This window comes from Ctenocephalides felis, unplaced genomic scaffold, assembly GCF_003426905.1.
Source record: "Ctenocephalides felis isolate EL2017-DRISC unplaced genomic scaffold, ASM342690v1 CF-g0.4_SCAFFOLD_01492, whole genome shotgun sequence".
NCBI classification, from domain to species: domain Eukaryota; kingdom Metazoa; phylum Arthropoda; class Insecta; order Siphonaptera; family Pulicidae; genus Ctenocephalides; species Ctenocephalides felis.
In genome coordinates, this window is record NW_020537646.1 from 10,899,036 (window position 1) to 10,911,047 (window position 12,012).

At 30.1% G+C, this 12,012-nt stretch overlaps 1 protein-coding gene across 1 annotated transcript; it reads left to right on the top strand.

Annotated features, from left to right (window-relative positions):
• Positions 1-2,421: 2,421 nt before the first annotated feature.
• LOC113371531 (probable multidrug resistance-associated protein lethal(2)03659) lies at positions 2,422-10,978 on the top strand (the record flags this gene model as incomplete). The annotated part of the gene is given in 20 exon segments (XM_026612161.1): positions 2,422-2,540; positions 4,081-4,245; positions 4,469-4,526; positions 4,844-5,000; positions 5,850-6,092; positions 6,244-6,760; positions 6,840-7,127; positions 7,192-7,473; positions 7,557-7,672; positions 7,739-8,147; positions 8,359-8,509; positions 8,587-8,796; positions 8,879-8,996; positions 9,199-9,282; positions 9,284-9,377; positions 9,441-9,499; positions 9,576-9,762; positions 9,846-10,018; positions 10,111-10,351; positions 10,482-10,978. Coding segments are annotated over 20 exon segments (3,701 nt in total), but the record flags the coding sequence as incomplete, so codon positions are not given.
• Between the last annotated feature and the right edge of the window lie 1,034 nt (positions 10,979-12,012).

A 12,012-nucleotide genomic window follows, 5' to 3' on the forward strand; every position in this document is an offset into this window, starting at 1 on the left:
TTGTAGTCTAGATGTGTCAATATTCATTTTTTTTTTGTTTGTTAGCTCCCTTATTTTAAATAATTTATTGTAGATAAAGAACATATTAGCTACAAATATTAAAAACGCACATAGATGAATATTTTTAATAATTTTTTGGTTTATCATACTTTGTTTGCATGATTTTGGAAACCACGTGTTCAGAATCCTTGAGTGTTCTAGTTTTATCTCATCGTTCCAATAAAAAAAATTCACGGATCATCTTTTAAATTACATGTTACCGAATATGTTTTTACAGGTAGAAGTTTTATACGGTATTTCGACAAGTTTTTACTTGCCATGTGTTGTAATTTTGGTTATTGATAAAATGTATGAAGGTTACATTAGCATATCTAATTGCTATTAGTAGGTATATAACGGAATCAATTATTTTTTCTTTAATTATTAATAAATATTATTTAGTACTTTGTATGTAAATTATAATTATTTTCAATGTATTGTGTACGTCTGTTTATATAGTAGTCACTTTAATTTTCAAATTTAGTTAACTATGTAAATGTTAACAATTTAATACTAAATTGGCAATTTATTTACCATACGTTTCAAGACGTGGAAATGTTTAACAATAATTGCCTATTTAGTATTTCATACCTTAACAGAATTAGTTTAGTTAGATGCTGGTTAATTAATAATGTTGTTATAAATCTAACAAATTCAGCATTTTAACTAATCTTGGCCGACTTATATCCTGCTGAGATTTAAAATTTTCAAATGGTATCGAAAGTGTGGCATTGTTTAAATAACAATGCACCCTTCAGTATAATATTTTGCCTTTTTTAGAAAAAAGGCTTAATGATTGCGCATATTGATAAATAATATTTTTGAATTTGAGAAATGTTAATTTCTTGTACAGAGACGAAATACTGAACCAGATCTTTTAAAACTAACGTTTTTTGATAGGGTCTTTATTTAAATTTTAGAAATTATGCAGGTACTTACTTTATATATAAAAATTTTCATTTTTTAATTAACATAGAAATAACTTTGCTATATATTATATATATATATATATATATATATATATATGTATATATATATATGTATATATTTATTATGTTATTGGCCTTTGATTGATTTTAAATGCTCGTTGTTTAAAGCCCTTTGAGCATAAAAATGTTAACATATATTTTGTTTCTGAAACATATTGCCTTATAAATCCTTTACTGGTGAATTTAGGCATGTGGTCCACACGGGTAATTTTTTCTAAATCTCAAAGATCGATTTTTACAGAGTGAAGATTTTCAAAGGAAGTTGAATTTTTTTTCGCGATGCCATGCACCACTAGTTTTATATATTATCTGAAGGGTGCAATGGTTAATTGTAAATATTAGCGCCAAAACTAATATTTTCACCATTGCTTGCGGCTAACCCTAAATTGTTTCCAGAGTGACACAGCCAGCTTTATCGGCGGACTGATTTCCTATTATACACCAGGAAATACAAAGACGACAGAAACGGAAGCTTATCTCTATGCTGGTGGTGTTGTTCTGTGCAGTGCTGCCAACGTAGTAATTGCTCATCCCTATATGATGGCTATCATGCATATAGGCATGAAAATGCGCGTCTCCTCCTGTTCGCTAATTTATAGAAAGGTCTTTAAATTTAATACGTTTCCAGATGACACATCTGAAACTACAGCACACCATCATAGCATTGTTTAGAATCTGCAGTCACCATCCGCTTCCTGTAATTCATTGATGATTTGCGATCATATCATATTTGGCCTATGTTGATGTTTAGATTTGCTCTTTATAATTTTGGTCATGGATTTGTTTATAATTTTTGCAGTGACATCCGTGGAAATGATTTTGGTTTTATAGAACTACTTGTTTTATATTTGTATTCACTGCCGAGTAACAAGAATAACACTGCTCATTAATAATAGATAATGGACGTATCTAAAAGCATGCAAATTGATGCATTTTTGATACTGCATAATGAACGTTAAATTATTTTAGGTCTAAAATGAAATTTATTTGGCCATTGAAGGCTCATTGAGAATTGCGATTCAACTACTTTGTTAAATCTCTTATACTTGGATTGCACTATTGCACAGTTTATTAATGTCCAATTTCTTGTTCTCGGGATTATAAATATGTATTTGCTCTAAGGTTCTCTGTGAATATTCGACAATAGCTCTAAGGTTCTCTGTGAATATTCGACCAGTGGTTGGATAGTTTAAAAATAAAACCAACATCATTTCAATTGGATCATCTGTGTCAATTTCCTTAGATCACCAGATCTGCCATCTTCTTTCCATCTGTATTGTACTTTTCCATTTGCTTTTTGCAGAATATCACAGCCACAGTTTCTGCGAGGTATGATCATGTACTTCGCACCTGATAATGTTCTCATTGAGAAACAAGAAGCTTTTTTGTATGCCCGGCGGTGTTATTATGTGCAGTGCAATATCCGTATTGACTGCCCATCGATATGGTCTAGGTTTAACACACATCGGGATGAAACTGAGAGTTTCTTGCTGTTCACTCATTTACAGAAAGGCGAGATGTTTATTATCACTCACAATCAGTTTGTATACTTAATTAGATTATGACTTAACACAAATATGGGAAAAATCTATAATCAATTGATGATTTGTTGTTCTGGCCAATCCAAAACTTGATCTTTAAGTAGTTGCTTCTGCTTCATTTTGACTAACACTTTGACCTCTTCATTAAGGTGACCATATTTCTTAAACAAAACCGTGACGGCAATTGTTAGATGTAAAAATCCGGGACGTGTTGGGGGGGGGCGCTCTTTAGAATAACATATGCCATTTAAAGTTACAATAAGAAAACTTTTTTTTATATGAATCTTTTTTTTAATCATTATTGCGGACTTCTAGTAAGAACTTCATTGTATAAAATTCTATACTTTCTTCTCAATTCAGTAATAAAAGCACTTGTTTATTTTCATATTTTTTGTAAGTTGCCTATAATCCGGGACAAAATATGTAAATCCGGGACAAATTTAACTTTTAGCAAAAATCCTGGACATAAGGTGCAAATCCGGGACTTTCCCGGCCAAATCGGGACGTATAGTCAACTTATTCTTTATTCAACATAAGTTTTAAATAAGGCGAATTTATTAAACTTAATATTCACTTAATTTGGTAGGTTGCGTGCTCAATTTCGATTATTATTGGTTGAAAAACTAATGATGCCGGTCGTGATATCGCTGAATTCGTTTTTATATTTTGTCGTTTGATATTTTCTACAGGAGCAGCCTCGTGCAATAATGTTAAAATTTTCCATCCAACTCATTAATGTGATATAGAAGCTTGAACGGTAGTAAAACTCTATTCCATATCCTACTTTGTAGTAATTCAGTATATTTTTCTACTTCTTTTACGTACAATTGATTTTGGTTGATACCAATATAACAACTCGGTTCTGAAGTAGTGCACTTTTTTTTTATTAAAGTAATTTAATTTTGCATATGTTAAGATTTCATTTGTAAGTTAATATCTGTATTAGATCGGGTGTCCAAAGGTACACAAAAATTTTAAAAATACTTAGGGTCCTATATATATTTATCATCATTTGGTTATACTTAAAGATTCTGTTGGATTAGCCAGTACTTACAATCAAATTTTTCTTAATGTTTTATTTATATTATTAAATTGTACACAACAAAATCTTGTCAATCTGTAAAATTTTATTCAACTATCAACGGATTTCGTATTAGAAATAAAGCAAATATGTAACTCAACTGAGAACTATCTATTACCTATTTACTCTTACTCTTAATGAATGCATGTAAGTATAATATGTAATACTAAATTTAAAATATTTCTGTTGTAGCTTATGTCATAATTATTTCGTTCATTACGCATGTATTGTTACATTTTGCATTTTCAAAGTATTATTATTCGGCATATTTTAATTTAATCGTCAAATTTGTGCTTAAGTGCTAATCTTTATTCTAGTAAATCATTTAATCATAACAAACTTCAGACTTACAGAAATCTTACACAAAAATTTTTTATCACATTGTTTTACTTGTACATGTTTTTTTTAATGTTTTTGTTTTTTTTATTAGGCTTTGCGGTTAAGTCGAACCGCACTCGGAGACACAACTGCTGGACAGGTTGTGAATTTGTTGTCCAATGATGTTAGCAGATTTGATATCGCTATTATCTTTTTACATTATTTGTGGATTGGACCATTAGAAACTATAATTATTACGTACTTGATGTACAGAGAGGTGAATTAATAACATACTCACATAAAATGTAAATTAATTGCTTAAATCCAAACATGCTTTTTAACTGATTTTCACAATTAGCGTTCCAAGCAGAGATTATATATTAAAATATCATTATAATTATTATTGATGGATATCCCGATGGCTTCTTTCAACATCCAATGATATTCGCATATAGGCATTCTAATATTTTAAAAAATAATTAATTTTTTTGTTGTTATAGGTTCAATTTGCTGCCGTAATCGGTGTTGCTACGATGTTAGGATTTGTTCCCTTGCAGGGTGAGTTTTTTCATACTAATTTTATATTGTTTGTTACCTAAGATAAGGAATAATAGTATTTCACTATACTTTATAAATTGTTATAATAAACAAAAAAATAAAATATCTTGGAATATGTTCAGTAACAAATACTTGGGCGGCATGCTAGCCCGTACAGCAGTGTCACTCCTGCAGAGAAGGTTGGTAATTTTCTGCCATAGCTTTAAAGTTCAATGCTAAACTGAAACGAATTGATTTGGATCTTCTCACATTTTTCTGTGAATTTCTTATTATATTCTTATATTGTTCTTTAATTTTTTTTATTTTTTATTTTTTAGCTTATTTGGGCAAACGTACATCGACTCTCCGCATGCGAACCGCGTTGCGGACTGATGAACGTGTTAGACTTATGAACGAAATCATATGTGGAATCCAAGTCATCAAAATGTATGCTTGGGAGAAACCTTTCGCCTATCTCGTGTCTCTGGCTAGAAAGTAAGTTATTTGATCAATCTATTCAGAAGATGCTGTATGTTGAATAATAATAATAAATTCAAGGACAAATGTCATGGTTCTTGGTATAAGTAATTAAAGACTATGTACGTTGATGTTTACTCAATAACTCACACTATTTTATATATTTTGCGCAAATACCAAGTAGAATTGTCATTTTTTGTAATATTTACAATTTTTGAATATTTATTATTTTAAAAAACTGTTAAGACAAATTGCATGTATATGCTGTTTTTTTTTCTAATTCGATTTTTACATTTATGAATAGAAGTTTGATTTTAACACGTTGAAGATAGCATCGAAAATAGTATTTCACAGTTGGGGACCGCACTAATTAAATATCGTTATTTTTGTATGAGTTAAAAATAGATAAATATAATTTAATATGAGGCTATATCAAATTTACGAAATTTCATAATCAGCAAATTGGACTGCTGTACAAAATTTAAATAAAAACCATTATCCGTGTATAATCGGTCCAGGTAACATATATAGCATGCTTACCGTAGTCCCGAAATAGTTTTGCTTTGTTACCAACCAGTGGGCATGCGGTCTTCAACGTGTTAAAGTATTGAGGCATAATCAATGCATTTATCGCATGTGGTTTTATGTAAATCTATTACTAATCCTGATTTCAACAACAATTGTATAATTTTGATTTTAATCGAGAAACTGAGTAATAAGCATCAACAACATTATTTCATATCATAGTACTAGATATAATATTGTTAATCGAAGCTAAATTATGTTTTCAATGGTTATTTTTTACTTAAATACATATTGTTTCTATAAATGCAAATGTATCTTTTATCTTGTCTTTTATCCTTTCAGGCGAGAAATCAAAGAAATTCGTGCAACATCCTACATCCGTGGTACTCTACTCTCTTTCATAATGTTTTCAACACGTCTGAGTGTTTTTGTAAGTCTGGTAGCTTATGCTTTATTATACCAGGTTGTTACTGCTGAGAAGGCATTCGTCTTGACTTCTTATTATAATATTTTGAAGCAAACTATGACGGTATTTTTCCCACAAGGTATTGGACAGGTTGCTGAAGCTGCTGTGTCGATAAAACGGTAAAATATCAATATAGTCTATTAATTAAGATTTATTAGAATACTTAATTAGACGTTATATAGCAATCATGCAATGATAATTTGTCAATTTTTAATGCATATTTTTATACAGAACAAATTCTTAACTCCTAAATTAAATTGTTTATCACAGTTTGGAGAAATTTATGATGTACGATGAAACGCCCCTGTCTGCCAACACTCCGATTTCTCAAACGGATATTGATGTCTCCCTCAAATTATCTACAAGCAAATCTGGAGAAAGCGATCAGTCTACTGACAATGATATTAGCAACGGTACCAAATATTCCGAAATTTCCAAAAAAGGATCCTCAGAAGGTGTCAAAATTATCGGTGATACTAAACTAAACGGAAATGTTTTGGAAATGGAAAATGCTGTAGCAAGATGGACTCCAAATCAAACTGAAAATACTTTAAATGATATATCTTTGTCTATCAAACCTGGAATGTTGATTGCTGTAATTGGTCAAGTTGGGTCCGGAAAAAGTAGTCTTCTCGAAGCCATATTAGGAGAATTGCCTTTGGAGAGTGGATCAGTTTCAGTCAATGGTACTGTTTCATATGCAGCTCAAGAACCATGGCTGTTTGTTGGGAGTGTAAGACAAAATATTCTGTTTGGGCAACCCATGGATCGCGAGCGGTACAAACAGGTAAACAAATGGTAGTTCCAACCTGAGAAACTCTTCTTGGTCAAACATAGGCTTAATATTTCTTATTGTTTTCTTTCAGGTTGTTCGCAAATGTGCTTTGGAACGAGATTTTGCACTTCTACCTTTTGGAGACAAAACTATCGTTGGTGAGCGCGGTGCATCTTTATCAGGTGGTCAACGTGCTCGAGTCAGTTTAGCTAGAGCTGTATATCGACGTGCAGACTTGTACTTATTGGATGATCCATTATCAGCAGTAGATTCTCACGTTGGTCGACATCTTTTTGATCAATGCATCAGCGGATTTTTGAGAAGAGAGGCCGTAATTTTAGTCACACATCAGTTGCAGTATTTAAAACAAGCAGATGAGGTAAAATCGCTACAATGTGTACTTTTTCAGGAAATATTTTTTCTTAGTCATTATTTCTTTTTAGATAATAATTATTACTAACGGCCGTGTACAAGCACGTGGCACATACAGCCAGTTATCTTCTTCTGGTCTCGATTTTGCAAGATTATTGGCCGAAACGTCGGAACATCAGGATTCACATGATAATTCTAGCATGCCAGGAAGTCGGAGATCATCAGCATCATCTACTCAAGGCAGACACCAGTCAATCAGTTTACAAAGTGTACATAGTATAGATGAGAGTAAAATGAACGATGAGCCAAGACAAGTTGAAGAAACTAGAGCTAGTGGAAGTATAGGGGCAAAGGTTTGAATATTTTATAAAAGGATATTTTGTGCATTGCTAATTATTAACAGTATTGAATATTTTATTTTCTTCTATTTTTTCAGACATACGGTGAATATATGAAATCTGGAGCAGGTTTTTGCGTCTTATTTATATTATTTGCAAGTCTTATTTTAGCGCAGGTCGCTGCATCAGCATCTGATTATTTCTTAACATTCTGGTTTGTTGAAATTTGGTTACTTACAATCTAATATTTACTTTGCACTAAAAACAAAATTTATTTTAGGGTAAATTTAGAAGAATCTAGGAACATCACTTCTCTTAAAATGATGAAAAATATTTCTATGGATTCCGATAATTCCACTTTCAACGACGTGTTTTCAACAAATGATACTCAACCTTTGCCCAATCTATTTGCTTATGATGATTCTTTCTGGGATTTTAACAATTGTATCTACGTTTATACTGCTATAACACTGGCCACAGTTTTTATAACTTTAGGAAGATCGTATTTATTCTTTTCAATATGTATGAAGGCTTCTATGAAATTACACAACTATATGTTTTCTGGTATTACAAGAGCTACGATGTACTTCTTTAATACGAACCCATCTGGAAGGATATTGAACCGTTTTTCAAAGGATATGGGATCAATAGACGAGTTATTGCCTGCTGCGATGATCGATTGTTTACAGGTAAAATATTAAAAATTAATTATATATTAAATATATATATATATATATATATATATATATATATAATATTTAAATTAGAAAAAATTAGATCATTTTTTTCTCAATATTATTATTTGGGATTATGGTAATTTTATTAAAGGTTATTTTTTAGTTTGCATGTTATTAAATAAGATTTTTTCATAATACTAATTATATTGTTATTATTTTGTAGATTGGATTAAGTTTATTGGGGATTATAATAGTAGTGGCAGTTGTAAACTACTGGCTGCTTATACCAACATTTTTAGTTGGTGTACTATTCTATCTTCTGCGAAACTTCTATTTGGCTACCTCAAGAAGTGTTAAACGATTAGAAGGAACAAGTATGCATACATATATAAATTTTATATTAGAATATAAATATTTACTGTGAAATTATATTTTAATCATTAATTTTCAGCTCGAAGTCCTGTATTTTCACACTTATCCGCTTCATTAGCTGGCCTTCCTACCATTCGAGCATTTGGGGCCCAAAAAGTTTTAATTCAAGAGTTCGATAACCATCAAGATTTACATAGTTCAGCATGGTATATTTTCTTGGCATCATCTAGAGCTTTTGGTTTTTGGTTGGATCTCATATGTGTTATATATATTGCTGTGGTTACATTAAGCTTCTTGGTATTAGGAAATGGTTAGTAAGTTTTAGAAAATAAATTATGAAAATTCTTTTTATATAAAACTTTTTACTATAGAAAACTTTGGAGGTAATGTTGGTCTTGCTATAACACAAGCCATCGGTTTAACTGGAATGTTCCAGTGGGGTATGAGGCAATCAGCTGAATTAGAAAATCAAATGACGTCTGTTGAGAGGTAATTATGGTGTTGTGAATTAAAACATTATATGGTTACTTTTATAAACAATCTTTGCAATTACTTAATGCTATGCAGACACTAAATTCTGCAATATTATTTAAATTTCTAATTAATTATAGAACAATTCCAGTACAATTTTTTTCAAAATACTGTGATTATTATCAAGTCAAAATATCAAGTTTTAACCTTTATATTCTAGAGTTTTAGAATATAGGAATGTGCAACCTGAGCCTGCATTAGATTCTGAACCAGCTAAAAAACCACCTCCAAGTTGGCCAGAAAAGGAAAATTGTATTCAAAGATCTATGTCTTCGTTACGCACCAGAAGAACCTTTAGTTTTGAAGAAATTAAACTTTGAGATCAAGCCCGGTGAAAAAGTATGTATACATTAACTTTATTTCATTCATCATATATTGACTCTGGATATGCTTTTTTACCAGGTTGGCATTGTTGGTCGCACAGGAGCTGGAAAATCATCTTTGATCAATGCTTTATTCAGGTATTATAAATAGCAGTGTAGATACAAATTGTATACTTGTTCATGAGTTTGTCTTAATTGCGTTTTTTATTTCAAGATTATCATATCTTGAAGGATCAATAATGATAGATGATCGAGACACAGCTGAAATGGGGCTTCATGACTTGAGAAGCAAAGTATCAATTATTCCTCAAGAACCAGTTTTGTTTTCTGGTACTATGAGATACAATCTAGATCCTTTTGAAGAATATCCAGATAGTGCTTTGTGGCAAGCATTGAGTGAGGTAATTGTTAAAATATTATTTTAGAGCGATAAAAGAATTTGGTTTATCTTTGAATAAAATTATTAAAATACAATTTTTTTAAGGTTGAGCTAAAGGAAGCTGTCCAGGAATTACCTGCTGGATTGTTTGGAAAAATGTCTGAAGGTGGATCTAACTTTAGTGTTGGACAACGCCAACTGGTTTGTCTTGCTAGGGCAATTTTAAGAAATAATAAAGTCTTAGTGTTGGATGAAGCCACAGCTAATGTAGACCCTCAGTAAGTTACCTTACATATATGAACTTAAATAATATTATGTACTTATTAGTTATTATGTATATGTTACATACATTAATAAATAATTATTTTAGAACTGATGCCTTAATCCAAAAAACAATTCGACGCAAATTTCAATCCTGTACAGTACTAACAATAGCACATCGTCTAAACACAGTTATGGATTGTGATAAAGTGTTAGTAATGGATGCTGGTCAAGTACTCGAGTTCGGTCATCCTCATGAATTGTTACAAAGCCCTGAAGGTACCTTCCGTGGAATGGTGGTACAAACTGGACCTGAAATGCTGGAGCAATTGACCAGAATTGCGTCTCAGGTTAGTGAGATAGCATATAAAATTATTTGATACTTAAATAAAAATTATTTACTTATCTTATTTTAACTTCACATGCTTAATTGTACTAAACAAGTTAATCTTAATAATTTGCAATTAAATTTTTTTTTAGAGTTATGAAAAACAAATCCATCAAGACTAAATAATTTAATTTATAGTACTTATTAATTATGTGAAGGTGAATATTTGACTTCTGTGTCGCAGTGATGAATAAATGTGCGTTTTTTGAGTGCTCAGTGATCTCAAAATAGGAATATTAAAGATTATTGGAACTTTTGAAGTGATTTTATATGTTACATATGTATATATATTTTGTAACTCTATTTTTAACAAAATTTTAACACCTTTTTTAATTGCCATAAAATAAAATATTTTATTTTGTAAATAATCAATATATCGATTATGTTATATATTTACATCACACTGAAGTATTATAGTTATTAATGTTTATATATAATGCATTTATTACTTAAAGAATGTTAGATTATAGTTTGTTCAAAACAGGGTGCAAACTTGCCTGGAAAATAAGTGTACTTATTGTTGTTAGCAAAATGTATTTTAATGTAATATTATGAAATGTATATATTCTATTAACTTTTTGTATATAAAGGGGCTAAATCAAATTTCATATTGTCAATATGAAATAAAGAGATAATTTTCCAATATAAAAAAGTTTTATTAACAGATATTACAAGTACATACTTTTTTGTAATTATTATTTACAATGAATAATATAAAAAAATTCAATTGTTGAATACAACAATAACTCACAAACCTCTACAAATCTTTAATTTGCAATTTCATTCAAGTATTTCTAATAATGTTGTCGAAATGTTGCCTGATGCTTGTGGAATATCAGTTTACAAAATTAATATAAAAACATATGAAGTACATATTCTTTTGAGCATCAATCATTTAATGGTATTTATAACTAATTCATAAGTACAATTAATTTAGGCATAACAATAAATAATAAATGTATGAAATATATTTCTACAATATATGCCATTAATTATATAATACCTATTCACAATGCCAAACTATTGACATTGAAATTATAAATACAGCTACCATTTATATACATTTTCAATCACAATACATCCATACTATATTTTCTATATAAACTCACTGATTCAACTTTCATTCAACTAAACTAACAATAAATTTATTTATATACATTTAAATGAGAAAATACATTTTAAATTTGGAATGATTAAATTAAAAATCAATCTTGGAATTCATATACTATTAATATATAGTTCATCAAATTTATCACAATTACAATGGTCTTTATTCACCTATTTGATTATAATTCGGACCAAAATATATTAATTTGATTTTAATGCTTCAGTACTCCAATAATGAAATCATATTTCACTTTTGGTATATTATTTAAATAGTATTCACACACAAAATTCAAGCGTCTTCAGCCATTTTACGACATACTTCTGAATTATTTTGCAGTTGATTTCTGTAATACATTATTTTTGCAAATAAGATTACTAGAAGAGCACACAATGTTGCTACTATGACAGCCATCACCAGGGCGTTGGAGGAATTCATCCACCTGCAACAATACAAAGGGTCAGATGAATATATACTCCATGTACAAAAACTTTTATATAATAGTCAAAGAGGCTAAT